The sequence below is a fragment of the Uranotaenia lowii genome, chromosome 2, assembly GCF_029784155.1.
Source record: "Uranotaenia lowii strain MFRU-FL chromosome 2, ASM2978415v1, whole genome shotgun sequence".
Lineage (NCBI taxonomy): Eukaryota > Metazoa > Arthropoda > Insecta > Diptera > Culicidae > Uranotaenia > Uranotaenia lowii.
In genome coordinates this window covers 105,879,710-105,906,111 of record NC_073692.1, presented here as the reverse complement: position 1 = coordinate 105,906,111, position 26,402 = coordinate 105,879,710, and the positions used below count along the sequence as shown (strand labels likewise).

Genomic DNA, 26,402 nt, shown 5'->3' with positions numbered 1-26,402 from the left:
TCATTAAGAAGCTGCTTCGCCTACCGAACAGACGCAGAAAACTCTCAGGCGGGGAATCAGCAATAGAGGGTAATGGTTCTTCGCTTGCGTTCGACGACCCCTCAAATAGTTTTGAATTGGCAGAGATAAATTCGGTCATAACCTCAGTCTGCTTGGACGCACGACACCTTAACAGCGTTATGGTGAACGAGGGGTATCCAATCCAACAACCTAGGAGGATGTGCATACATCAGCTCACTAAATTTAAAGGATGCTTTTTGACAGCTGCCTCTACATCGTGATTCAAGACCACTTACAGCTTTTACAATCCCTTCAAAAGGACACTTTCAGTTCAAAGTGGTTCCATTTGGCCTTTGTACGGCGAGGCCCTATCCCGTCTCATGACACATCTTATTTCGGACATGAAACTATTCGTCGTATACTATCTCGATAATATCATCATATGCTCCAGAACCTTTGCACACCACATACATCCGAAGTTGCTAAAAGGCTGCAGAAAGCACAGCTGACACTCTCGGCCTAAAAAATCCAAATTGTATCGCCAAAAAACCAAAAACTTGGTATTTGTATTGATGAAAATGATTGGCACGTAGATGAAGAGAAGACAGAGTGTATAGGGGAAAGGCGGGTAAGACGGACACCCTAAGGTAGAATCGCAATAGAAAACCAGATATTGCTATTTTCATCGCAGTTTTCGTGCAGATGGCCAGTTTAGGTTGTTTGCTATCGCATTAACCACTGGTATTAGTAAATTTCCTTCATCAAGACTGTTTTATAGCCATCTAAAAAAGGCTTGCAAATTACACTTTTCAAAAATGGTCAAGTAAAACGGACACTGTTCAGAAAAGATGTAAATGTAGATATTATTGTGAGTTAAGTATAAGAAAACGTCTTTAAACCAAAAATGGAACCAACTGGTTCGAGTCCAGAAGCGAAACAGTGTGGTTTCGGAATTCCGTATATTATAGGTGCTTTCTTCACCGGAGATCCTGTTTTTACAGTTTTTATGGCCTGTTTGAGATGTTGAGTGCTTTTCGATCGGCAATTGCTCTTGCCAAGGTCTTCTGAAGGCATATGGAGGATCAAACCGATGACAAATTTTAATTACCTGGAGAAACTTATGTGTCCGTTTTACCCGACCTTGAGGTGTCCATCTTACCCGCCTTAGCAACTTTTTTTTTTCTAAACAATTGATGTCCAAGCCTTTTGACCGAAACTCGCTGATTATCACTCCATATGGTTAAAAAGAAGCCTTATAAACACTCCTCCTTTGAAAACGGTTGACATTTTCGAAAATTTTGCGAGTTATGAACTATTTTATTAGGAGAGAAAATTACATCAAATAATGGATTTTCAAAGTTTTTGTTTGTTTTGTTTACTATTATGGGACCTTGCTTGCTATAAATAAACAAAGGGTCTCGAAAGTGTTGATATATTCAGGCGAACATATTCCCATCATTAGATTAGTGCCAAACATTGTAATTCTCGAAATATTGAAAGTGCAGGGTTGCTAGCGATTTTTCGTTTAGAAATTCCAAAGTTTTTCCCGGTTTTCCCAGGTTTTCTCCCGGTTATAAATGATGATTTTCCCGATATATATTATACTTGTTTTTTCATATAAAATCATGGTGAATAAAAAAAATCATTATAAAGGGCTTCAAATTTCTAATAATTGTATCCCAAAACTTGTTAAACGGTTAGAAATCATGGCATACACTTCGGCGTCTTCTAACACATAGTCTTTTCGTATCAAATTGACAGGTTTTCATATTTTTTCACAAATCTAACAAACTCCACAATTTCAACAATTTTGAAAAAATAAGTCCGGTTAAATTGATCCTGAAACTATAATATAGTACTTTTCAGCCGATAAATTTTCAAGAATTTTTGAAGATTTCTAGAAAAAAAAGGTATAATTTGTATAGAAATATGTTAACAATACATCGAAACATATTATAAAATCAACGTGAATTGGGATTTGTCGTACAAAACTTAAAATCATCAGATTGCAGGAAAATATTTAGTTATTTTCTGAATGTAGTTATATTTTTTGTACAAATTCAAAGACATATTTTTGAAAATATTTTTTTTTTAAATACAAACCTATGAATAACTTAAGTAATAGTCATTTGAACTAAAGATTCGTGAAAATATCGTGTACACGCAGCAAATAAATTTTTTAGGACAAGGGAATTTTATTTTGTTTTGTACCCAAACAAAGGAAAATTACTTCGAATCTGGCACAAATTTAAAATCCTTTGTTTCTTATCTGTTTTCCTTTATTTCAAAGAATTTTTCACCATTGAAATTAAAACAGATTCTTTGATGCGAATTATTTTTTTATTTCAAAGAATAAATCATTTGTTTCAAAAAAAAATCTTTAGAATCAAACTTATAATACATAGTATCAAATAAAAAAGAGGTTTGTTTCAATAGAATTTTTTTTGGAATCAAAATCATTTTTTTTTTGGTTCAAACACCAAGATTTCTCTGAGCGTAGAAGACAGGACTGGACTTTAATTGTTTGTGTGTAAAATATTATTTTATATCAAGGTTGAGACCTTTGATTTCGGAAACTTCGAGCAACAGCTTAACGTAGAATGGATTTAAAACTCAACATTTGCAATGTGATGCTTCGTTCCTCAGGCTAGTTCAAACAATATACAAAACAACATTGGAAAACCTATATCTTTTTCTGGTGAAAAAGAGGTGTAACTGTGCTTAAAAACGTCTTACACAGTCAAATTATTTGCTTGCGGCGAGCGAAAAAATGAGATAACTCATATTTCTCCGCAATTAGTTAAAAAAGCGATTCATACTTCGGGTGTTCACTAATGAACGAAAATAAGCGTTTATGAGAAAATATCTAACATGTCAATTTTCCCGGTGAGGTGTCGAAATTCCCGGTTTTTTCCGGTTTCCCGGTGACGTGATGTAATTCCAAAGTTTTTCCAGGTTTTCCCGGTTTTCCCGGTTCGCTAGCAACCCTGAAAGTGTCCGTTTTACCCGCTGTATCCGTCTTACCCAACTTTCCCCTAGATAAATTTCCAATTCCGCAAAACCGTAAGGAAGTTCAGCGATTCATGGGCTTCTGTAATGGGTACAGGAGATTTATCGGCAATTTTTCGAAACTTGCAGCAGCCATCACAGAACTAACCAAGACCAAATAGAAGGTCGTGTGGACAAGGGATGCAGAAGATGATTTTTAGAAATTTAAGTCGGCCTCAGTTTCAGCACCAGTCTTAGCATTGCCGGACTACACACAGCCATTTTCTATAGCATGCGATGCAAGCGAGACGTAGCAATCGGGGCTGTTATAATACAGGAGTTAGAAACTCTCACCATCGGAAAGAAAATGTTCGGTAACTGAACGTTAGGTATCCCAAGGCAGCAATCCTGGTCCTTTATTGTTTACGCTCTTCTGTAACGACATCAACTTGCTACTGATTGGATGTGGAGTTCTCCTATACGCGAATGACCTGAAAATATTTTTAGTCATAAACAGTCAAGCTGATTGTTATGAATTGCAAGCTTCGCGGACGCAGTCGTTAATTAGTGCGTTTATAATTGACTTGTTTTGAGCATTGCAAACCGAATGATGGGATTTACTGTACATCAGAGCAAAGAATTCACTGATCCAGTCAGCTTGTGAGCTTTGTACTGATGTCTGCTGCGATCGATTTTGGAATCTGCTGATGGCCTCTTGAAGCTTCATAAACAGCGCGTTTTGAAGCCATCGGCTCGTGCATTACGCTCTTCGTAAGCTACCTTGGGAGAATCCTTTAAATTTACCGCCATACGCTCATCGTTGTGCTCTGCTTGGACTTCATACGCTGTCGGATCGTCGTTCCATCGGTCAATCGCTGTTTGTGGCAAAGATACTTCGTAACGAAATTTACTGCTGCTGGCTACTTTCTCGCTGTAATATTTATGGTCCAGAAAGAACCTTGCATAATAGAAACTTGCTCTCTCTGGAACCATGAAGCACGCGCTATGGCAGCAACGACCCTCTTCGTTCCGCAAAAATATTCTTTTTACGTTATTATAATGTCTTCGACTTCGAGCACAGTGAGCAGGATCAACTCCCAACCTCCTTGCTGGTCTTCTTCGCAGCTATGACTACAAGCCTGTGAACCACCGCGTCAACGCTCAAAACACCGTTAGCATATAGGGAGAAATCGTGCCCTTGGAAAGCGCAAAGTTGTTTATTAATATTGTTTAACACGTTCGTCGCCATGGGACCCATATTTGGGTCACGGATATATTTCCTGGGAGGCCCCGTCACATTAAAAAACGTGTGACGCTCCCTTACTCAAATAAGCCGCTCAGTTTAGCCACACGTTGCAAATCTTGGAGTTCTCCCTCTTCTTGTCTTGTGACGAAAGTGTTGATGTGTAATGCAATTGTCGTGAAAACGTATCCCAATTATCATTCAAATAGAAAATTCTCATCACATATTAAAAGTTGAAAGTGAAACGTTCGTACCGGATCAGCTAGTTTTATATGAAATGGGTAGTGGAGCAAATAAAAAAGTGACCCAAAATTCCCCCTTACTCCCCTTTTCTTATAAAAAAATCTCAAAAAATAAAAATTGACAGTTTGTTTTTTCAAATTTATATAGGATTCTTTATGAAATATGTACTTTTACAATGAATGCTTCATAAAAATTTTAACATTTGCATACTAAAACTACAGGAGTTTAAGCTGTTCCTTGGATTCTGGAATACTTATATATTTTTTGCAGTATTATTGGTAGTGTCGGAAAGTGATCCACACATGATTATCCGGTGTTGAGCATTCCTTATTGCTTTATTTCAAACAGTTTTTTAGGGCTTATTGACGACAACTCCATCAGCTATTCGTTGTCAGAAATTCTCAGTTCAACGATCGAGCTCATCTGTTCGATCTGTCTACAAAAACTGACCTGCTTGATCTTTAAGCGGCATTCTAGCATTCGTCTTAGAACCATCAAGGCGGAAAAAATGTTAGACAGGCTACGGATATCTGGATTGACAGCGGTTTCTTTTTCTTTCTGTCCTACACTCAGAAAAATACTATTATGTATGCCATAAGATTCTCTTATGAAGTGGCGCCATAAGAAAAATTAATGAAATTCATAAGATTGTCTTATGACGCGAATGAATTCTGAAGATGAACGCCTACTTCAATGAGAGGTTGTTGCTTTTCATAAGAGATTCTTATGGAAACAGTAAATCACTTTCTAATAAGAAAAATTCTCGATATTTCATGCTGAAAACATTCACTTTATTGTTTGCCAAATTTGTTTAAAATTAAATCCTCCATGGTCACCATCAGCAGTGCATCAACAGACGGCTCCATCGAAGTTTTTTCTTGCCGCATCTTAATCTTCGACCTTTCGTTTTTTGCCGATCAGCTTGCTGAAAAGTAAACAAATAATGTATTTTAGTTTACTAATGTATTCAGCGTTCACACCAAAAACATCAAATCGAACTTACCAATCCGGAGATAACAATAACATTTAACATTGAAGGAAAACTATATTAACTTTGAACTGGCGATTGCTTCGTACTGTTAGATGATGAAAAAAAAACTGATGCTATGAATGAATGTGTTCATCATTTTTTCACAATGCCGTTGCTTCTATTTTTCATAAGAACTTCGTACGAAAATTGAAAGAATTTCATAAGACTCTTATGAATAATTAGTTTGGACGCAAAAAAGTGGTTCATAAGATGTATCTTATGAAATTTATAATAAGATTTCCTCTGAGTGTAGGGGATTTGTCTATGCTCTCTTGTCTCGTCTGCAAGATCGTTTAGCTTCCTTTTCTAATTCCATATACCGGGGGCGGGCGATCGCTTTGAATGACCAAACACATGCTCTATATTATTTAGAAACAAAAACGTCCATGGACAGTAAATCCTAAATTAGATAATATGCTTCAAATTCGGAAAACTAACTCGCTTTTTTCAGCTTCGCTCATCAAAGTACAAGGTATGTCATCAGAAATAAGAATGATTATGAAATCACAAATCGGATTTATATGTATCTTACAAGTTTCAGTTTATTAAATTTAATTTGTTTCTTCGGTTCCTCGTCTCTATGCTCGAAGAAGTTTGCGTTTTCAAAATTTCGGCCATCATTTTTGTTCGTCTTTGTCCTTTCTTTTCCTAAAGTTTTAGCAATTCAGTATTGGTTTTTATTTGCTTTCAGATAGTTTACAGTGATTTTGCATCTCTCGTTCAAGCCACAGCATTAGAAGTGCTATATTAACATTTCATTTGATCATTAATTTTTATCCTTTTGACTTTCAGGTTTACGATGCGAGTTACGATCCTAAATTGCAACAGCCATAAAGGCTTACCGTGATTTTTTTTTTTGTTTAAACGATTCGCATGAAGGTTTGTTCGATGAGTTCTTCTGTATTGATTTGGAAAATTATTTAGTTTACCTAATCTATTCACATTGCCCCATAGCAAAGCGACTGCATTCCCTGCATAGTGACTATGATTTTTTGTGTGTGAACAAATGACGATGATGTCTGAAGCCTACACGCTCATTTTTTTCAACCATAAATGACTTTTTTTGAACCATTTCATGGTTTTTCCGACAAGACTGTCATTATTGTTATTTTTCAACCATTGTGTTCGGTTGAATTTCAAGCATTTCCTAAGTTCTGGTGGTGAACTTAGAAAATGGTTAAATTTTAAACGCAATTTGTTTGAAAAAAAAGTTGCCATTATTGGACGCGCAGTTCGGTTGTTTGTTTTCTACGGCTGTGGGTCGGGTTTTATAGAGTTTTTAGTTATTATGCAGCTCCCGGAGGATTATTTGATCATATATCGGGTAAGTATGGAGAATTAAACAATATAGTGATGACAATTTGAAATTATATTTCACATCCTCCAAATCCCCCTCGTCAATAACCTCCAAATTTTTTTTTCTCAAACAGAACGAGCGGTTCCGAAAATTTAACACCATCGTGGTGGACCACAGCTGCTCTAAATGGCTAGCAGTTTCAAAGGAAAACAGTCCCGTTCGGGTGGTGAATCTGAAGCTTCAAGAGGATTCGTATCAGGAACTTCCAGCAGCAACACCAACGAGATAGTGGTGTAAAAAAGACGAATGCTCCTCCCCCTAGAAACTGTGGCTTTTCATCTGCGCACCGGGGGCGAAACCCCGGTTTATTTGAAAAGTTGCTTGAACTACACATCTTTGGAATCTTCCAATTAAAAGGTAAGCTGGCTACATTTTTTTTATATTTCTATTTTGTTTACATTGTTCCATGGAACATTTCAAAGAATCATTTTTTTTATCTTTTTATTGCAGATGATAAGAATGATGAGGGGCTTCGTCTAATTCGGCAAGTCTGTCCCATCCTGAGCTGCTGGTAGAAGAACAGCACTGGAAAAGGGCAAAACGGGCTCAGCATCGGGTGCAGTCACCGGGGAGTTAGAACCAGCGGATCATCCGGAAGTGGCCGACTTAAAATATTATTTGAACCCTGTCGTGATCGACACATATTACCACACAACCCTTTAGTAATTCCATTTTCCAATAAAAGCTTTTTTGAAAATAACACGGATTTAATTGTGCTATTATACATGGTCTCTTCCTTTGATTTTTTTTTATGTTTAAGCAAATGAAATATAAAAATCCTCGATTTTCTGCAGATTTTTACTTTTTCGACCATGTTTACAAAATAACCATAATCCAAGTTCTCCTCCAAATCTCATTTTATGAGTTTTCACTGAAAACTCATAAAATGACTTGATCCACAAAACTTCGATTATGGTTATTTTTCAAGCATTTATGGTTCAACATGGCCGAGCGTGTAGTCCACACTAGGCGACAAATGCTCGATTTTAGTTGCCAGACGGAATTTTGTTGGCTGTTGTTGTTGCTGGAAACATGAGACAGTCTCAGTGTCTCTTGAAGGAAATGGGAGACATTGAGACTGACTCGAAACCAACTGTCTCCTAGTGGGAACGAGTCCTTACAATGTCATTGCAACCCTTTTTCTAGCTGGTATTAGTCACAAACTGTAACATAACTTTACACGATTTCTAATATCTAATTATCATAAGTGCTTTTCTGGTAGACTGTCCAACTGACTACATCGTAAACAACATTGGTTTAGTATGGTAGTCTATTTGTTTTATAAAGTCTGTACGGCTTTCAGTTGTCTACACTAACGACTTAGGGGATACGAACCTTTACTCTTTGATCAACTTTTTCTTATGTTATTTCTATAAATTTTGCGTCGTTATCGTGGGTCAAAGTACATAATCTCGGAATTGTGCGACACATTTCTTAGATTTTATCTCTCTACACAAAGACACCGACGAGAGGAGGAGAGCAGATATCGCTCTATTATGTAGGTTTTCCATTAGGATATATTGACAGTTCTACACGAACACACCCTTAGCAGGAGGCCTCAGCCCTAACCTCAAACCATGGGAGAACAGAATCGATTTTTGAGAAGGGCGTACGATAAACGCGATTTTCTGGTACTTATATCGACCAATTCGCCCTGTGAAAAAGCGATACACAGATATTCGTGTTTTGATTTTTTTGGGTTTTCAGGGGTGCCAACTGTATAGATATTTTGAAAATGATTATATTTTTTAATTTACATTGTTATTGTTAAACCTTTTCATGCAACTTTCCCGTAGATTTCCATTTGAATGTGAAATTAAACGCATCATATATCTAAACGAAATAACAACTTACTGTATCGCACACTTAAACGATGTAGCGAATTATGTGGATATGTTTAAAATAATCAGAGCATGTAAACAATTATTTTCAAAGTCAAAATAAACGGGGATTTCATTAATTTACTTGTTTGTAACAGTGAATGATTTTGCATTTGTTAAGAAGTTAGAAACAACTCTTTTTTAATCTACCAAGCTCAGTACATGAAAATATATTTCAGATGTTTTGAATTTACCTAGAAAATTCATTAGCAAAAGATGGCTTATCTTCATCCATTTAAGGATGCCCCGTAATGAATTCAAGCGATTAGCTGTTGATAGTTAAAAAATTTAATCAATTCTGAAATATTATAATTAGTTTAAAACAAGCAAATACTGATTTTAGTTACGCACCTAGCATCACTGGTGAGGCCGCCAGCAAATCTGAATTTGAGGTTATGGCTGAGGCCTATTTTTCGGCAATACTATCGCCCGTATATAACCTTATACCGCAGACACCAGATACCCAGACTAACCACTGAAGGCTGATTTTGGCGCTTGTTCCGCAGCGCTATCTACGGGTTATCGTGAAACTAACGGCCACACACACAAAAGGAAAAATCTCGATATATCACACACACATTTGCATTGTGCTATATGTTTTTTTTTACATCTAGCGATGAACACGGTCGTTTATGATTACCTACTTTTGATAGAAAAAAAATAACACGATATATTTCTAAAACCACTGAAGAACCGTTTTTGAATTGGAGCGCATTAACCAAATATGGTTAAAATTCAACCATAAAGCTCACAAAAAATACATCGACTTCAACAGAAATGAAAATTGAATGAAAACTTGAGATTTTCTGCACCACTTCCTTATTGCGTTGTGGTTGAAAAATAACCATTTTATGACATCTTTGGCTTCATTTGTGAAGATCACTTTCAACTGCAAGATTTCGTTAATCCCGAAACCACCGTCAAGGGTAAGTTCAAGTTTCCCTGGTAGAAAAATATTGTGACAAAACCAATTATTTGTAAATAGTTATAAAACGATTGAGGACTTGTTGAGAAAACGACAAATGACATCATAAAATCATTCCACTGATTGTATATTGCAAAACTACAGTATATTGAATGTGGCTTTAAATTATACTACTGTTTAGAACTGTTAAATCAGTTGAATGGACGAGATTCTTACAAAATTATGTTGAACAATCTGTTTCAGTTAGAGTTTCTCAAAACCCTTCACCTAGCCGTATTGCCGCATTTGAAAAAGTTTACAAGAACTGAATAAAACAAAAGTAGAGGTGATATTTACAAAATTTGTAAAGCAATGTTCTGTTAACAGAAGAAGCTTAATGCAAATCGCAACAACGAAATATACCATTAAGTCACCATCTACAACAAAAAAACGGTGTCAGATTTTTATTTACTTTTTTTCTCCAATAAAACCTAAAACTTCCCTTTCTATGAAAAATTTTGTCACATTCGAGAGATGTCTTCTTTTCAAAATATCTAACTAAACTTGGATATCAAACTAGCCCTTTTACCACCCACTGGAAAAGGCAGTTGTGGAAACAATATTTTTGGCTTCGAGATGATGCATTTTCCTGAAAATTTAGTACAATATCTAACAAAGTGCGTTGGTTGACATAATGATGATTCTTGACAAAAAATTTCAATCATCCGAGTCTGCTTAGTAAGAATAGCTTAGCTTCTCCTGTTCTGTTGTTAAGTTATTTTTTCATTATAATTTTTTTGGTTGAATTTCGAATCATTTTTTGAATATCGCACATGTAATTGATTTTATCCATGGTTAAAATAAAACAAACGTGAATTCGTCACATCAAAATCAAAACATCAAATGAATTCACTCACACAGACATACGCTATTTGACATTCCATAAAACGACAAGAAAATAAAAATGACTTTCGTTTGCATCAAGATAGTACTGTTCTTTTACCATTTAAAATTCGTTTTGGTGGTGTGGAAAAGCATTGAAATCGATATATAAGTTTAGTTGGCATCGGTTAAGGAACATTAAAATTACCCTTGTTCAAAATTATAGTTTTTTGAAGAATGGATTCATTTAGTAAAATAATTACTTTCGAAATATGGTTTTAACAAAACTTTGAATCAAAGAATTTGGTTGAATTTCAAAGGTGAAAAAACTTCGGAAGCAAAAAGAAATGGATTTGAAATATTCCAAATTCAGTGTAGTTTTTCAACAATTATTTTTCGAATAAAAGATTTTTAAGTTGACATTTCTCACGCGCACTTGCTCTCGTGTACGGATTAAGATGGGGAAAAAGTCTAAAAACATGGTCGCTTTTAAGGTTAATTTTCCAGTCCAGTCCAGTCCAGAATTATGCCAAAATCTCGCGTGAGCTTTCATTACGTCATATGAAACAAAATGTAAACAAACAGTTTTATTACGAAAAAAACAAAAAAATGACTTAAACTAGCAGCAACTTCATTCCATTTAAAATATTTGTAGCCTGGACAACATATTCTATATGTGAAATACAAATTTTAATGTTGTTTTGATAACTTTTGAAGAAATTTTCTGTGAATTTTCAAGATGATTCATACGACGTAATGAAAACTCACACGAAATGGTCATTATAGTTGCTTTTTTGACATTTCTCACGCACATTTGAGCAGGGAAAAATACCCGGTCGATAAACACGGTCGTTTCTGAGGTTATTTTTCCAAAAATTTATAAGTTTTAGTGAAACTAGCAGCATTATATCACGAAAACTTCCGGCGGCAAATAGGATTAAAGATCTTATCAATACATTCATCACATTTAGATATTATTCAATATGTGAATAACTTATTTCACTCCTCAAATCTATCTAGGTACGAGCCAAGAAACAGTTAAGGTAAATTAGAATTCAAGTTTTTCAAGGAGTTATATATAGTTTGTATTTTTTTTGGTCGCAGTCAACCTTTCAGATTAAGACGAACTATTCCGAATTCAATGAATTATTTATAACAGACATTATAATTTTCATACTGTTACTCAGCCGGATAAATTAATTTTGAAATCAAAACTGAATCTCAAAATTAATTGGCTCTGAACTAAGGACCGCTATAACGTTGCGTTTGTATTTTTTTTTTCATCTCAATCGATCAACAGTCATTGTTTGTATAACATTCATCTCTAATTGTGATACAGTAAATTAAAGTAAACGATTAACATTGAAGACAAAAACGATAGTGAAAATATTTGAGATAGAATTTTAAATACTAATAGGTGATTCAATCAAGACGGTTTTCATTTGGCTTGTTAATTATCAAGTGTAATTTTTTTTCTTGATGAAGCACAGTAGTTTCACGATGCCCCGACAGATGGCGTATGATTCTGGGCGACTTGTAGTTGTATGGATTCAAGCGCCACTGATCAGTCTGGGTATCTGGAGTAGGCGCTTATACGCTAAAGGTTAGTATGTGTTAATTCTTCTTTTTCAGCACCGGGTACCTACTATATACTTGTATTCTCAATCCTGATGACTGGCATGAGTAAAACTTTGTAACATACTGGCTCTATAGTTTTTTCAATTTCTTTAGATTTTTTTTGTAACCAATGCCAAGACGTAGGAACAACCTCAATCGTATTTTTTCGATCAGCCAATGTGTTACAAATTTATATCCAACCAATAGACCCGAGCTGTAAAAGAAACTAACGCTGTTTCTAAATAACATCTCACTCGCCACTTACGCAATGCCTCCAATTCCCCGAAATTATTTTCTACGTTAAAGATTAGTACTATTGCATACATGGTTCACTAGCGCTTGACCGATTCTCAGTAAAGATAAATCCAACTTGTTTCTTTATTTAAATAAAATAATTAAATTTCTTTAAAAATGGTTTTATTATAATTAGTTTTATAATAACTGTGATTTTTTACTTTTTTCTTTGTTATTGGCAGCGGCGATTAAGGAATTTACTGCTAACTTTCTATATTTTACGTTCCAGAAGTGGTTGTATGTTTTAATACATGTATTTTTTTCCTTTCTTATCATAGGGATTTTATTCGCTTTTGCACGCTTTTAAATGCTTAGTGTTTAATAAATGTCGCAATTTCAAAATCTGTCCCATTAGAGTCCTGGTTTTCACTATTTTAGCTTAACGCCGGTAAAAATCACCGGTATATAAAACGATTTGAACTAGCGATCCTAGTGGTTTTTCAAATTTCTGGCATGGTTTTCCATTCTGTTTATTAGTAAATATTTACTTACACATTTAACAACTAGATGTCAGATGAGTTCCAAAATCATTCCTTTCTGATAAATGTTCGGCCGCTGTAACGAACGAAAATTGATTAGAACCGGTTGACGGAAAATGTCTAGAAAAACGTACGTGATAGTTTTCTTTTCAGTTGTTTTCGGCTCGGGTCGAGCACGGTTGAGCACCTTCAGGAAATCCGACGTCTTTGCTCGCATTCGTGAGTGGATGTACGCTTTCGAACACTGATAGGAGGGAATAGTTTAATAAAGGCTATTAATGGAATTATTTCATATTATTTTGTTAAAAGCTTTTGAAGAGCTACTTTGGAATAACTTCAAAAATGTTAATACACTATTTAAACAATTTTAACTATTGAAAAAATAACTTTGGTTTTTTGTGGATTCAACAAACCCGACTACTCCAAAATCAAATGCGGATTCTGTGGAATTCTTGGTCATCCTACACGGAAATGTTTTGCAATGAAGAACATGAAGCGGAATGCAATCAAATATGTTGATGCTCAACAGGAAGACAAGGCTGGTAAAGCACTAAGCGATCTCATGGCCAGGATGCGTACATCCCAATCGAATTCAGATTCGGATTCAGACTCAGGTACATTATATTGCATGCATTTGGAAATTGTTAACAGAATAAGTGATCCTTGCCTTGTGCAATTAAATATTGAAGGAAAATTTCTTCAAATGGAGGTGGATTGTGGATCTTCGGTAACGGTTATTGGGTTTCAGCAATATATTTCGCTTTTTGACAAAAATATTCGAAAATCTAAAAAAAAAACTGATAGTTGTAAACGGTTCAAATTTAAAAATTTTTGGAGAAGCAAAATTGCTCGTTAATTTTCGAAACATACAAACTGAATTGAAAATAATTGTATTGGATTGTGACAATTCATTCATTCCCCTTTTGGGTAGAGATTGGCTGGATATTTTTTATCCGAGTTGGAAGAATTTTTTTTTCAAATTCAGAGGTGATACAAAATATTAATGTACAATCAACTGATGAAATGATTTCAGATGTAAAAAAGAGATTTTTCAAAGTTTTCAAAAAAGATTTTTCTACTCCCATAAAAGGGTTTGAGGCTGAATTGGTTCTTAAAACTGATATCCCGATGTTCAAAAAAGCATATGAAGTTCCATATCGACTAAGAGATAAAGTTATTGACTATTTAACTAAACTTGAAAAGGAAAATGTTATAACACCAATCAAAACGAGTGAATGGGCTTCGCCTGTTGTGATAGTCATGAAGAAAAACAATGACATTCGATTGGTTATAGACTGTAAGGTCTCAATCAATAAAATTCTCATTCCTTATACATATCCGCTGCCGACAGCACAGGATTTATTTGCCAAATTGGCAGGATGCAAGCATTTTTGCTCGCTTGATTTAGAAGCATTCGGCATTTCAGCAAGTTTTGGATCAAATTTTAATAGGATTTGAAAATGTTTTATGTTATTTGGATGATATTCTAATTGCAGTTCCGTCTTTACAAGAGTGTTATCAAAAACTTATTAAAGTGTTATCCAGACTGTCAGATGCAAACATCAAAGTAAATCTAGACAAATGTAAATTTTTCGTCACTGAACTACCCTATTTGGGTCATGTTATAACAAAAAAAGGTCTTTTACCATGTCCTGATAAAATTCTAACTATTGAAAAATCTTCTGTTCCGGGAAATGTTTCTGAACTCAAATCATTCTTGGGACTTATCAATTTTTACAATAAATTTATTCCACATCTTTCATCAATTGTATGTGAATAGCCGAGCAGAACAGTTCACTAGTTGCGGTATCTCCGGTCGCGGTTCGCGTTGATGTATTTTAATTCGTGGGTGGTTTAAGAAAGTTGTGAAACATTAGGAAGAAATTTTATCCTTTTCACCAATCGAGGCATACTTAATAGTTGTCGAGCGATCCGACGCGTTTTTCGAAAATGTATTGGGATTAATGGCATTGGGTTGCGGCCACCGTAGAAGTGAAATTTTGAAGAATTATTTAGTGGTTCGATATTATGACGAACGGGGAGTGATAAATTTGCAGTTTGTGATTCGCGCCGATGTATTTCTAATTGTGCGTGTTTATTGAAAATTGTGAAAAATTAGAATGGGCGTTTCTATTTTGTCGGATGGTACCAAGTGGAGTTATAGTGCAAGAAATTCTACGCGGTCTTTGTTGTTGCATGTGCATTCTATGAGCGAAAAAATTACTGGTGGCGGAGGCTCAAAAAGTTCGGTCTATCACGCACACATTAATATCGAATGGTTTGCGTTGTTTGTGGGTGGAACATTTGTACGGTTTTCGTTTGCTTTTCATTGTGTGGTATTTCATCAATGAGTTTTACTTAAAAGCTTGTAAAGATATGTGTGTAAGCGTAGTGTCATTGGATCAAACATCCGACATCCGAATCCTGTTTAAACCGCTTGGCTGTCGGCGTTTGTTGAATGATGGCGGCTACGGATAGGCTGCTGGCATGAGCGAAACAGAACCCGGTGAGGAAATTCCATTTATAAGAATATCTATATAAATTTCATCATTCACGGACACCTAAACGTATTCCTTTTCCTGTTTTTCACTCTGTGATAAGCTTTCTTGTTGGCTGAGGATAATTCAAAATTTGACTTAGTATGAATTGCAATGCATACAGTTCTATGCTATTTTAGTAGAACCTTTAATAATTCAGTTACCCGGTGAAGATACGCCTATCGCTAGATAGGGACACAACGTTAGTTTCCTGTGCCACCGAATCATTTTTCATAATAAAATAAATCAACATTTTATTAATAATTTGCATACCATATAAACTATGCCTATACCTATTTATAAAATTTGCCATAGATTTAAAATTTCTTTCCAGGTCCGTATCCTTTTATTAAAGAAAACTGTCTATATAACTGCATATTTATTGAATATTTTAAGTAATTTTCCTTTCCACTTGATATTTTATAATATTTATATTTTTAGAAGGAATGCATCTGGGGATAACCCAAAGAAATAATTGCAAGCGGTACGGGTAGCCGGCCATTGTAGGTTTTTGAGGGTTGGATGCCTTCCTTCGGGCTGTCCCAACGGTAGATGCAAAACACGGTTTTCGACCACGCTAAAACATTTCGGCTGGCACCGGTGGCGTATATTGCTGTTTTAGCACAGTTATCGATTTTAAAATTCCCAACAGTTATACGCCTTTGTTCCAAATTCATGCAAATTTGGAACAGGATTTCAAAATATACGACAGACCCGACAGACCGATTTAGTTCACGGTGAGAAAATTTTAGCCAACAATGATTTCTTTCACACATGTTTGAGTAACATTGGGTGTGATAATAGTTTCTTTTTGAGATATTATTTGAATGTTTTTTTCGCTTCAACCAGCCTATACGTAACATAAATTGAGAATAGATGTTAATAAAAACCATATCATTTGAGCTTTTCATTTGGGCTCGACGAATTAGTGAATCCAGCTGATGGACAATCTCAAATCGGCTGAGTTAAAATGTTCAATTGGAACATTCCACTCCCTGCGACGAAGCAGTTACTCGAACAGGTGCCGCATGTAAGTAAGTGTTCTGTTCCAGGAAAAATAACAGTGAATTTCCATTCACTCAATAAAAAAAATGGATCAAGAACGAGTTCCGGATCTCATCAATCCTCAGCAGTAGTACGGTCAATACACGCCGAGGCAGCTTCCAAACACAAGTATGCTGAACCGAATATGATTGAAAGCAGCCAAGAAAGTCAATAGACTTTGATTGCATCATAAGTGAATAATAATTGCAAAAAAAAAATATTGAGAAATACGAAATCTATTTTTGAAATTAGTATGTATTTTTTAGTGCTGTCAGTTTTAATTTAGTTTATATTCTTAGGAATCTTATTTCACTTACAATGCATGGTTGTAAAATCTATTATTTTTCTGTTACTGGAACGTTTTATAAATATTACATTCTAGGGAGTTCCAGGATGTTATCGATAATAAAAAGAATCATGTTAAATCAATATTCTTAAACCATTTATTTGAGTTATTCACAATTTAGGATGTGGTTGCTAGCTGGTGTCCAATCGGAGCATCGAGAGATTTTTTTTAAAGTTACATGTACAAAGCGGGGAGTTCCATCAAGAATGCCTTAACGAATCATTTGCGCGACCTTTTCATGGCGATTTGATTTACTCACTCAGCATCACCAAATCTGTGGTCTCAGCTCAATAGTCCGCTGCTGGACGGGACCGAAAAACAAAATTTCCTTTGACTTTGGGATAAATATTTCTCATTTCCTTTATCAATGTCAGCAATAACTTGAAAAAAAAAATTGCTTTTTCATTTCATTTTAACAAAACCTTATTCCATTGATTCAAAGCAATTTGATTGAATTTATTGAAGAATTGTTTCAATTGACCTTTTTTCCTCGTTGTGTAGTCATTTTTGCTTTTAAATTAATGAAATCCTGGTAGAATAGTTGAAATCATTGTTCTGTCAAAAAGAATATTCGTAGAGTTAATTTTAAGACAATTAACCGTGAAACTCAAAACGTATGCAATTTTTCTAATAAACTGGGTTTTTTCTTCTCAATTATTGAGTGTCTGCAATGAAAGTGTTTCCGTTTTAAATTTGCTCCTACACTGGTGGGGAGTGGGTGTTTTAGCCGATTCTAAAATTTCAAATTTTGCTAAAACTGGTATACTTAAAACCAATATTTACGCCTGAACCGTTGCAGGTGCTCTTCGACGAACCATCGGACCGTGGAAGCCCTAGAAGATATTCGAAGGCCAAGCCACACAGACATAGGCAGGACCTTGCTACCGATGGGGGAACCATACATACATACATACATATGATGCGTATCATATAGACAACATATATGCTTACACAAAGCGACGGCGATGACAGATGGATAGAGATTTTTATCTCAACACACATCTGAGATATTTAGAGTGGCCCACATTTTCCCATGGCCCACGTTACCCCTTTCTCCCCTACATTTTACAAATTATTGAAAAACTAAAACTGGTTCATATTTAAATAATCCAATCGCACAAATTTACAAGTTATCACAATTTTTTTTATCTCACTGTAGGGTGGATCAATAAAAAAAATATATCAATATCAAATTAGCTCTAACTTTGTGAATACAAGGAAAAGCTACATCCACATTTTACCGTTCATATTAGCAATTGTGACATTCTTGCTATTTTAAACCACTGAACAGTGTGCACTGATGATAAGAATAAGCAGTCAAATTTATAAAGCTTTTTTCATGTCGTTTTTTTTCTTTTACATTCCTCAAAATATTACTGACCAGAACCGGCTAGGGAAGAATGGCACTGCGTGATAAATTCCCATAAAAAAAACAGACCAGAACCTCTTATTGGACAATAATATCTATGGTAGATTGTAGGAGTCATAACCACTTTGCGATCCCAACATTCGAATTTCAAGAAAAGTAAGCATATTTCCATCATTCGTTATACCGTTAAACAGTAAAAATATGTATTAATTCAATCATTTTCAAACTACCTAATATTGTTCATTGTTACATCTCAAATCTCGCATTGCTTATATTTGTACCTGCACAATTTGATGAATAGATTGATGTTTATGCAAAACTTGTCAAACAATTTAGCATCATTCAACTTTTTTTTTATTTGATCATTAGGATTTTAACACCAATATGTCATTCATACCTCAGCATATTCATCATATAGCAAAGAGATTGTACTCACCTTAATATGATAATGCAAGTAATCGCGGAACATATGAATTAAATTTATCGTATTATCACGCGTTTCTTTTGATGTATGTCTTGGGAATAAAACTAAAAAGAGGAAAATAAACAATTATCACAACAATCCATTGAATCGCCCCAAAGGAAACATGCCGACTTACCGAACGTAACATAACCGATATTCTCCCCGACCCGTGCACCCGTATTGGCTAGCTCTAGTGGTGGTTCCCTGTGGGAAAATAGGACCTGCGGTGCCGTGTGGGATGCTCTTCGGCCTTCGCGCAGTTCTTGCATAAACACTTTTCCTAACACTACATCGTCCTCGTCACGGAATATCGTGCTAAACACCACCGTTACTCGATCCGATTTTGCTTCAACATACCTTCGGTAGGAAACAAAAATGAGAAATAATCAATAGTCAAATGACAGAAGACGAAAAAATCTAAAATTCTTACATCGTTTCATCGTTCCTGTAATTGATTACGGCTCGTTTCTGACCCTCGCCTTCGCCTTCGCCCTGTGACTGGAAGTCGAAGTACTTCTCGAAAACCGAGGCGAAGCAGTTTCGCTTGAGCAGCCCTACCTTCCGTACGGTTTCTTCCCAGTTTTCCGAGCTCTTCTCCAGATCGACCAGTACTGACACGTTGTAACCGTCTTCTGGTGTGATCAGCAGGTCGCCGTATTCGCGTTTGAGCAGTTCGTCCGCCCCATGCTCCTGTAGCTGTTTGTAGAACTTTAACGATATGCTCACCTGGAGTAGAAAAAGCGAGGAAATGAGGGATAAGTGGTTTTCACATGGCTTTCTTCGGACTACTCAAACATAAAATTGGATTTTATAAACCACTTGCAGAGCCGGTGTGCTTTGATACACCTTTAAAAATAAATGATTTTTTCTAAAAGTTATTCTAATTTTGATTGTTTTGTGATTGTTTTGAATTGCAATACAAAGTAGACTTGAATTAACTTTCTGAAACTTGATATCTTAATTTGTTTTAAAGATTTGAAATTTTGAATGTTTATATGGCCTTCATAAGTTTTTTAATTCATTAATTGAAATAAATTCCCTCAGCTCTCAGGTCCCAGGTCTCAGGTTCTAGGTCTCATGTCTCATGTCTCATGTCTTATGACCACCATCTCTCCCTCTCAACGCAGGATGGGCTAACAAACTATACCATTGATATATTTTGAGTATCTGAAACATGGCATACACCAGATTTGTTTGATAAGATGTTTCGAGTTATGTCAAAGACAAAATTGAATAAACTCTGTTTTCTTCCCGTCTCCATCCTCAAAAAGGAGATTCTCAAATTATTCATACGCAAATAACCTATCTTATAAAATATGGTCGTTCCATTGCTTGATATGTTCTTGATTTATGCCAAAAAATTGGTAAGGGAGCCCTCCTGCCCTTCCCATCTCTTACTGCTAGAATGAAGTCGAGGTCTCTAATAATCATACCCATTATTTTCGTACCCAGAAACCCTCTCATATCAAGCTTTATAACAAAATTTATGTGGAATCCGTTTCTTTCCTACGATCTCTATGATAATCGTAGAAACATATCTCGTACTCAAAAACATTACATGCCATATTTGATTCCATTCGTAGACTTTGTCAACATAAATTGAAAACTAATGCTAACAAAATGCTCTTCCTATGTTCCTACTAACTGGAAGAAGGTTGTTGTCGCAAATAATCATGGCACCCTATCAAAATAATTTCCCAATTTTTGTAAAATTTTGTCCATTTGCTAGATAAATTCTCGGGTTATGCGAAAAAATTGTATGGAAGCATTCCTCCCATCCTATATCGTCAATCCTATGTTCCTACTGGAATGGTTTCAAATAATCATAAAAATATTTCTCGTATTGAAATACCATCCCATGTTAAATTTGGTTCCTATTGCTTACCAACCCAAACAGTGGAGTTATAAGAAAATATGTGAGTCCCATTTTCCTCTTCTTAAAGTTCTCAGAAATATTTTTGGTATCTAAATACCCTTTTATGTCAAATTTGGTTTTACTTGCTCGATTAATTCTCAAGTTATGCTAAAAATTGGTATGAAAGCCCCCTTTCCTCATTTCTCCCAGCTGAAAGAAAGGAGGGCCCTCAATTTATCATACATTCATTTCGCGTATTCAAATACCCTACCATACCAAATATGCTTCCATTTGCTCGATAAGCTCTCAAGTTATGTATGAAAATTGTATAAAAGTTCCCTCCTCTTTTCCATCCTCACTGCTGGAAGAAGGGAGAAGTCTCAAATAACCATGGAAACATTTCTCGTATTCAAGTTCCCTTACATGTCAAATTTGGCTCCATTGCTAGGTTAGTTCTCGAGTTATGTAAAAAAATGTAACAGAACCCCCTCTCCTCTCGAAAAGAGAAGGGGGACCAAACCGTCATAGAAACATTCCTCGTACCGAAATTATTTCCCATGCCAAATTTGCTTACGTTTACATGATCAGTTCTCGAGTTATGAAGACTTATTACTTTAATTTGAAAGACCCCCTCCCCCTTTCCAGTGAGAGGAAGGGGTCCCAAACTATAATAGGAACCTCTCCCGGCCTCAGAAGCCTCCACCTGCCACCTTTTTCAGTCTATAGGGAACAGACAGACGGACAGACAGACAGAAATTCATTTTTATATACAGTAAGGATTTTTTACGCATTTTTGCGCGGTTTTTTACACGGCTTTTTTTAACGCGGATTTCGGGGATTAACGCGGTTATCGGAACATACGTGGTATTTGAGAGAAAATGTTCTTTTCTTTTCAAAGGAAAACATTCAGAATCTTTTATAGAACTGAGACTCCTCAGACCTCAGGACCTCAGGTATCTAGTCTCAAGTATCAAGTCTCATGTCTCAGGTCTCAGGTCTCATGTCTCAAGTCTTATGTCTTCAGATCTCAGGTCTCAGATCTCAGGTCTCAGGTCTCAAGTTTCAAGTCTTATGTCTTTTGTCTCAGGTCTCCGGTTTCAGCTCTCAGGTCTCAGCTTTCAGCTCTCAGGTGACTAAGTCAGTGAAGCTCAAGGGTGATTACTGTCCGTGGATGTCTTTTGACCTCTGGACGTTGATAAGAATAAAACACAATTATATCAAAAGAGTGAAAAGGAATCCTGAAGATGCTCATTTAACCTTCCAAAGCCGTTCGCAAAATATCCGTTTCGGGGAAATTTGAGTTGTTGTTTGATTTTGTTCTCCTGGCTGTAAGTGTTAACCGATTTTGATGATATTATATTCATTGAGTAGGTAATTTAGTCTACTTACTCAACATTTCAAAATAAAGTCGAAAAAGGTTATCAGAAACTGGTTCAGAAAGTAAAAAGTCCGGAAAATCAATTTTATTTTTAAAATACTCATAACTCTTGATAACATCTCTGCATTAAAGTGTTTCTTTGATATTTGAAATTGTGAAGAATCCATCTATCCGACAATGTATAGATATGTTGGGGTCCAATGAAAGTTTTGACCGTTATCTCAGATCTTCCGGTAGAAAAAAATCTTACTTTAAAAAACGACATTTAGTTTTGGCTTTGCTTAGCTGTATTTCACTTACCAATGAATCGATTTTCAAAACTCAAATTTTAATTTCTTGTCGTTAATTTGATCATTATTTTCATAGAACATACTTGGTATGTCAAAATTCCCAGTTCTTCAGTATATTGGAATGATGATAAAGAGGTTTGAAATGTGCGCTTCGGGTCATATTGACCCGAACAGCTTTGGAGGGTTAAGAGAAATGCTTAACCATATTTCAAAGAAAAATGAAGTTACCAAGAGAAACTGTAAAAAGAACTATTACGCAAATATTTTGAACAACACACCTCATTCAAAAATCTGGAAAAACATTAATTCAATGCTAGGTAGATCTCAAACTAACTCTGAGATAAACTTGAAAGTTAATAACATGATTATAGAAGATCAAAATGAAGTATGTCAGACATTTAATCACTATTTCACCAACGTCGGGAAAACTCTTGCAAATAACATAATCGTGGATCCAACATATAACACTTTAGCGAATATTGACCGTGTGTCAAACTCTCTATTTTTACACCCAGCAACTGCTAATGAGGTTATCACAGGGCCGTAGGAAGAACCGACTCATGGGGGGGGTTTTGGTGACTGATTTTTTCCTAAACAAATTATGAAACAAACAAACAAATTATCTATATGATAATTAATTTTGAAGTACTCACTAATATTTTTCGTATTAAATCGTTACTTTAGAAAAGTGGTCCTCTGCTTAAAAGGTGAGCTAAATTTTTATAATGAAACCTTTAGAAACAAAATATGGAATTTTCTTTCAATTTGGTTAAATTTTTTGATTTTGTTTACGAGTCTGGTAGATCACAGTTATTTGATTTGAGCATAAAATTAGTTCTTTTTATTGAAGCTTGCAATTTCTTAAAAAAAAAACTTATTCTATACTCAAATCAAACAAACCCAATCTTCCGAACTCTTTTGTAAGATCCATGTTTCTAACCTTTGATGAAGGAATCAATTCCATAATTAAAATCGCGTGGATTATTTTAAAAAAAATATCATTTTGGGATATTCTGCAAAAAAAGAAAACTTCAAAAATTAGCTCAAATTCTACTTTATATTTATGACCTTTTTCGATTGATGTTTCTCGGAAAAGGAAAAGGATCATTCGTAAGTGCGGTGATCAAAATAAAAAAACTTTATATTTGTGATTTTATGATGATAGAAAAATTCTGAAAAAGATTAAGCTTGTAAGCTAAATCTTTTTTTTTTAATTTTAAACCTGTATTCTGGATCTGATTTTAAAAATTGAACTTTGAAACTTTTCTCCGAATTTCCATACGATTCCTGAAATGTACGAAAAATGCGTTTTCCGAATCTAAATTCCAGATCACAATTTTCTGAGCCAAGTTTTAGAGCCCTCTTTCATGAATCTTTTACTTAAATTCAGTAGTGCTGGTTTATTATTAATTCATTATTTCAATTATTTATTTTTAATCGATTTTGTGAATCTAAATTAGAATTAGAATTTCAAATGATGAATCTGAATCTAAGTTTTCAATTTTGGATCGCCAGTTAAGAGCTTTAAATTTTTAAATTTTGTGTTAGAATAAAGTTTAAAAATTCGAATTTGATTATAAAAAAAATCTCCTTTTTTTTCATATTTGGAAAACTATAATCAAAACACATGTTGTGCGGTACGGTTCACTCCTTGCGTTCGATTTTGTGCTTCGGTTGGTCTTTGTGAGGAATCTGGGCAGTTTATTTTAGAGTTTTCTCTTAATCCAGTGAAACCAAACTAGAGTGCCTTGTATCACATTCAACAGGATGATTAGAGAATTCATCATAGATTGGAAAACAGAATATAGAGTGGAGCGTTGAAATTCTGCTTGGAAGAAAAATGGCCATCTTCGTTGTGAAATTTTGTGCGGGTTCTCTCCAAGTGCTTATGATTAGTGCAAGTGAGAGGGTATACTTGTACCAATGAAAAGGAGTTCACAGTATTATTTTGTGTTTGGTTGGGAGTGCCTAGTGTTGTGTTGGAGAAGGTTCATCACCGAATTTGGTTTGTTCCGGGTTGTGGGGGGCAACCAGTTAGAGAAGGATACCACTTACTGAGAACGGCAATTTTGGAGGACGCTTGGGTGAGATCTATCCGTTTTATTTATTTTTTCATCTCTTTCTCACTTCCGCTGGATCAAAAACGTTGTTACTGCTATAAATTCCACGGTGGCGAGTAGCAGAACTAACAACGCGACAGTTTGTTTCAGCGGTGCCAGTTAACACGATAATCGATCAACTAACAATGTTATCAAATTTATTTCACTGGACAAAATTAGCATTGATTTGTGCAATCTCAATTACGAATCATTTAAATTATTATTTTAAGGTCTTTATTTCATTCAAAATTTGACAAAAATAAGTATTCAAATTGACTAATTGACTTTCGTATTTTGACAATGGGTGACAGATTAAACCGATGTTTTTCTTGATTATTTCCAGTTAGAGAACATCTTATTGAATTGAATAAGTATTAGTTTCTGTCTATTTATGATATCATGTTCAAATGATTATTTATTTATTTTCGTATTTTCAAAGCTCTGAATCTTTTTTGTATACATTTCTTGCCGTTGCAATGTGAAAATCAAATTGAAATTAAATCTTAAGCGCATAATACATGGTTTTACTGCACATATTTGATAACATTGTATTATTGTCTATGCCTTATTAACAAACGAGATAATAAATTGTGTAAAAGTTAATGTTTTAAACAGCATTTTCAGAAGGGTGAATTAGCATGTAGATTAGTATGAGATTGTTATTTAAAATAGAGTAACTGTCAATCATTACCGTAAGTTGGGATGAAAAAGTACAAAACGTCCCCATGCTGGTTTAGTTATACATGCATATTAACTTTTATTCTTTCAGATACGTATCCTTTTAAAACAAAACACCATTTATAGCTATTTTTATAATTCATATATATAATCGTATTATTCAGACTTTTTGAGTAATTTTCCTTACGGCCATATACTATCGTTTGGGGTAGGGATATTTTCAGAGGGAATGCATCTGGGGATAACCTGAAGAAACTATTGCAAGCGGAGTGGGTTGCCAACCATTGTACGTTTCTGAGGGTTGGATGCCTTCCTTCGACGAACCATCGGCCGTGGAAGCCCTAGAATTTAATTCGAAGGCCAAGCCACACAGACATAGGCAGGACCTTGCTACCGATGGGGGAACCATACATACATACATACATACATACATTTGGAAAACTATAATCAAAACAAAATGCATACGATTTTCGAAAAATATGATTCAAATTTGAAATGAAATGCCAAACCAAATTTGAACAAGGATTTTAAAAAAGCTTTTCATTTCTTATGATTATTTGCACAGAAAAACAAGAATCCTGTTTTGATTATGGGAAAATTGAACCAAAACCTCCAAAATGGGTTAAATTTAAAATTCAATATTCAGACCTGAATTTTTTTGATAAAGTAGCCAGATTGCCCGGGTATAACCGGGTTGGCCTGGATAAATAATAATAAATCTGGGAAAAGTCCGGTTCGACCTGTCTCCCGGATTTCATGAAATAAGCCCGGATTTTGCTTAAATTTATTCTCATTATCATTCTGAAATCAAATTGAAAAAAAAAAACAAATAGTGTTTTAATTTTTTCCAAAATTTTTGGAGCAAGTTTAAAAAAAGAATAATGAAAGTTTTTCTTGATTTTTGATGAGTACTTCCTACGTTTTGATCAAAATTGCACGGATAGGGCTTAGATTTTGGTCGACAATTTTGAAATCTCATACCCGGATTTAGCAAGGTTTTTATAGAAAACAGCCCGGATTTGTCTGGCACGGATACGTGAATTTTGGCAACCTTATTCTATGAACAAGTGAGAAAATTTTGAGAAACTGTAGCTGAATTTTGAACTTGGGATGGGTTTTTGAGGTTTTGGCATTAGATTTTAGTCTAGATATTCTTGAATGCTTAGCGCTATTATTATAATTTGATTATGAATTTAAAATTTTGAGTACCCGATCAGGAGAGAAAAACTAAATTATATCAAGAAGAGATATTTTGATACTAATTTTTTCCTATCTAAATGAGTTATTATTCAGTACTCGTAGGATGTTAAAATATCTCAAATTATATCAAAAAATCTTTGCGATCATAGCTAAATTATATCAATTTAAGATATGCTCCTTTCAAGATTATATCTCATTCAGATAGCATAGTTTGATATTGGACAGA

At 34.9% G+C, this 26,402-nt stretch overlaps 1 protein-coding gene across 2 annotated transcripts in view; it reads right to left on the bottom strand.

Moving 5' to 3' along the window:
* Positions 1–6,020: 6,020 nt before the first annotated feature.
* Positions 6,021–26,402, bottom strand: part of LOC129749115 (probable actin-related protein 2/3 complex subunit 2) — a 154,368-nt gene continuing 133,986 nt past the window's right edge. For both annotated transcript variants that reach the window (XM_055743998.1, XM_055743997.1), the window contains exons 3-7: positions 19,107–19,402; positions 18,813–19,033; positions 18,650–18,741; positions 13,052–13,161; positions 6,021–12,993 (exon numbers count right to left, since the gene is read on the bottom strand). In XM_055743998.1, coding sequence (XP_055599973.1) covers positions 12,966–12,993; positions 13,052–13,161; positions 18,650–18,741; positions 18,813–19,033; positions 19,107–19,402 — 747 coding nt within the window. In that variant the 3' untranslated portion in view covers positions 6,021–12,965. The remainder of the gene's footprint in view (positions 12,994–13,051; positions 13,162–18,649; positions 18,742–18,812; positions 19,034–19,106; positions 19,403–26,402) is intronic.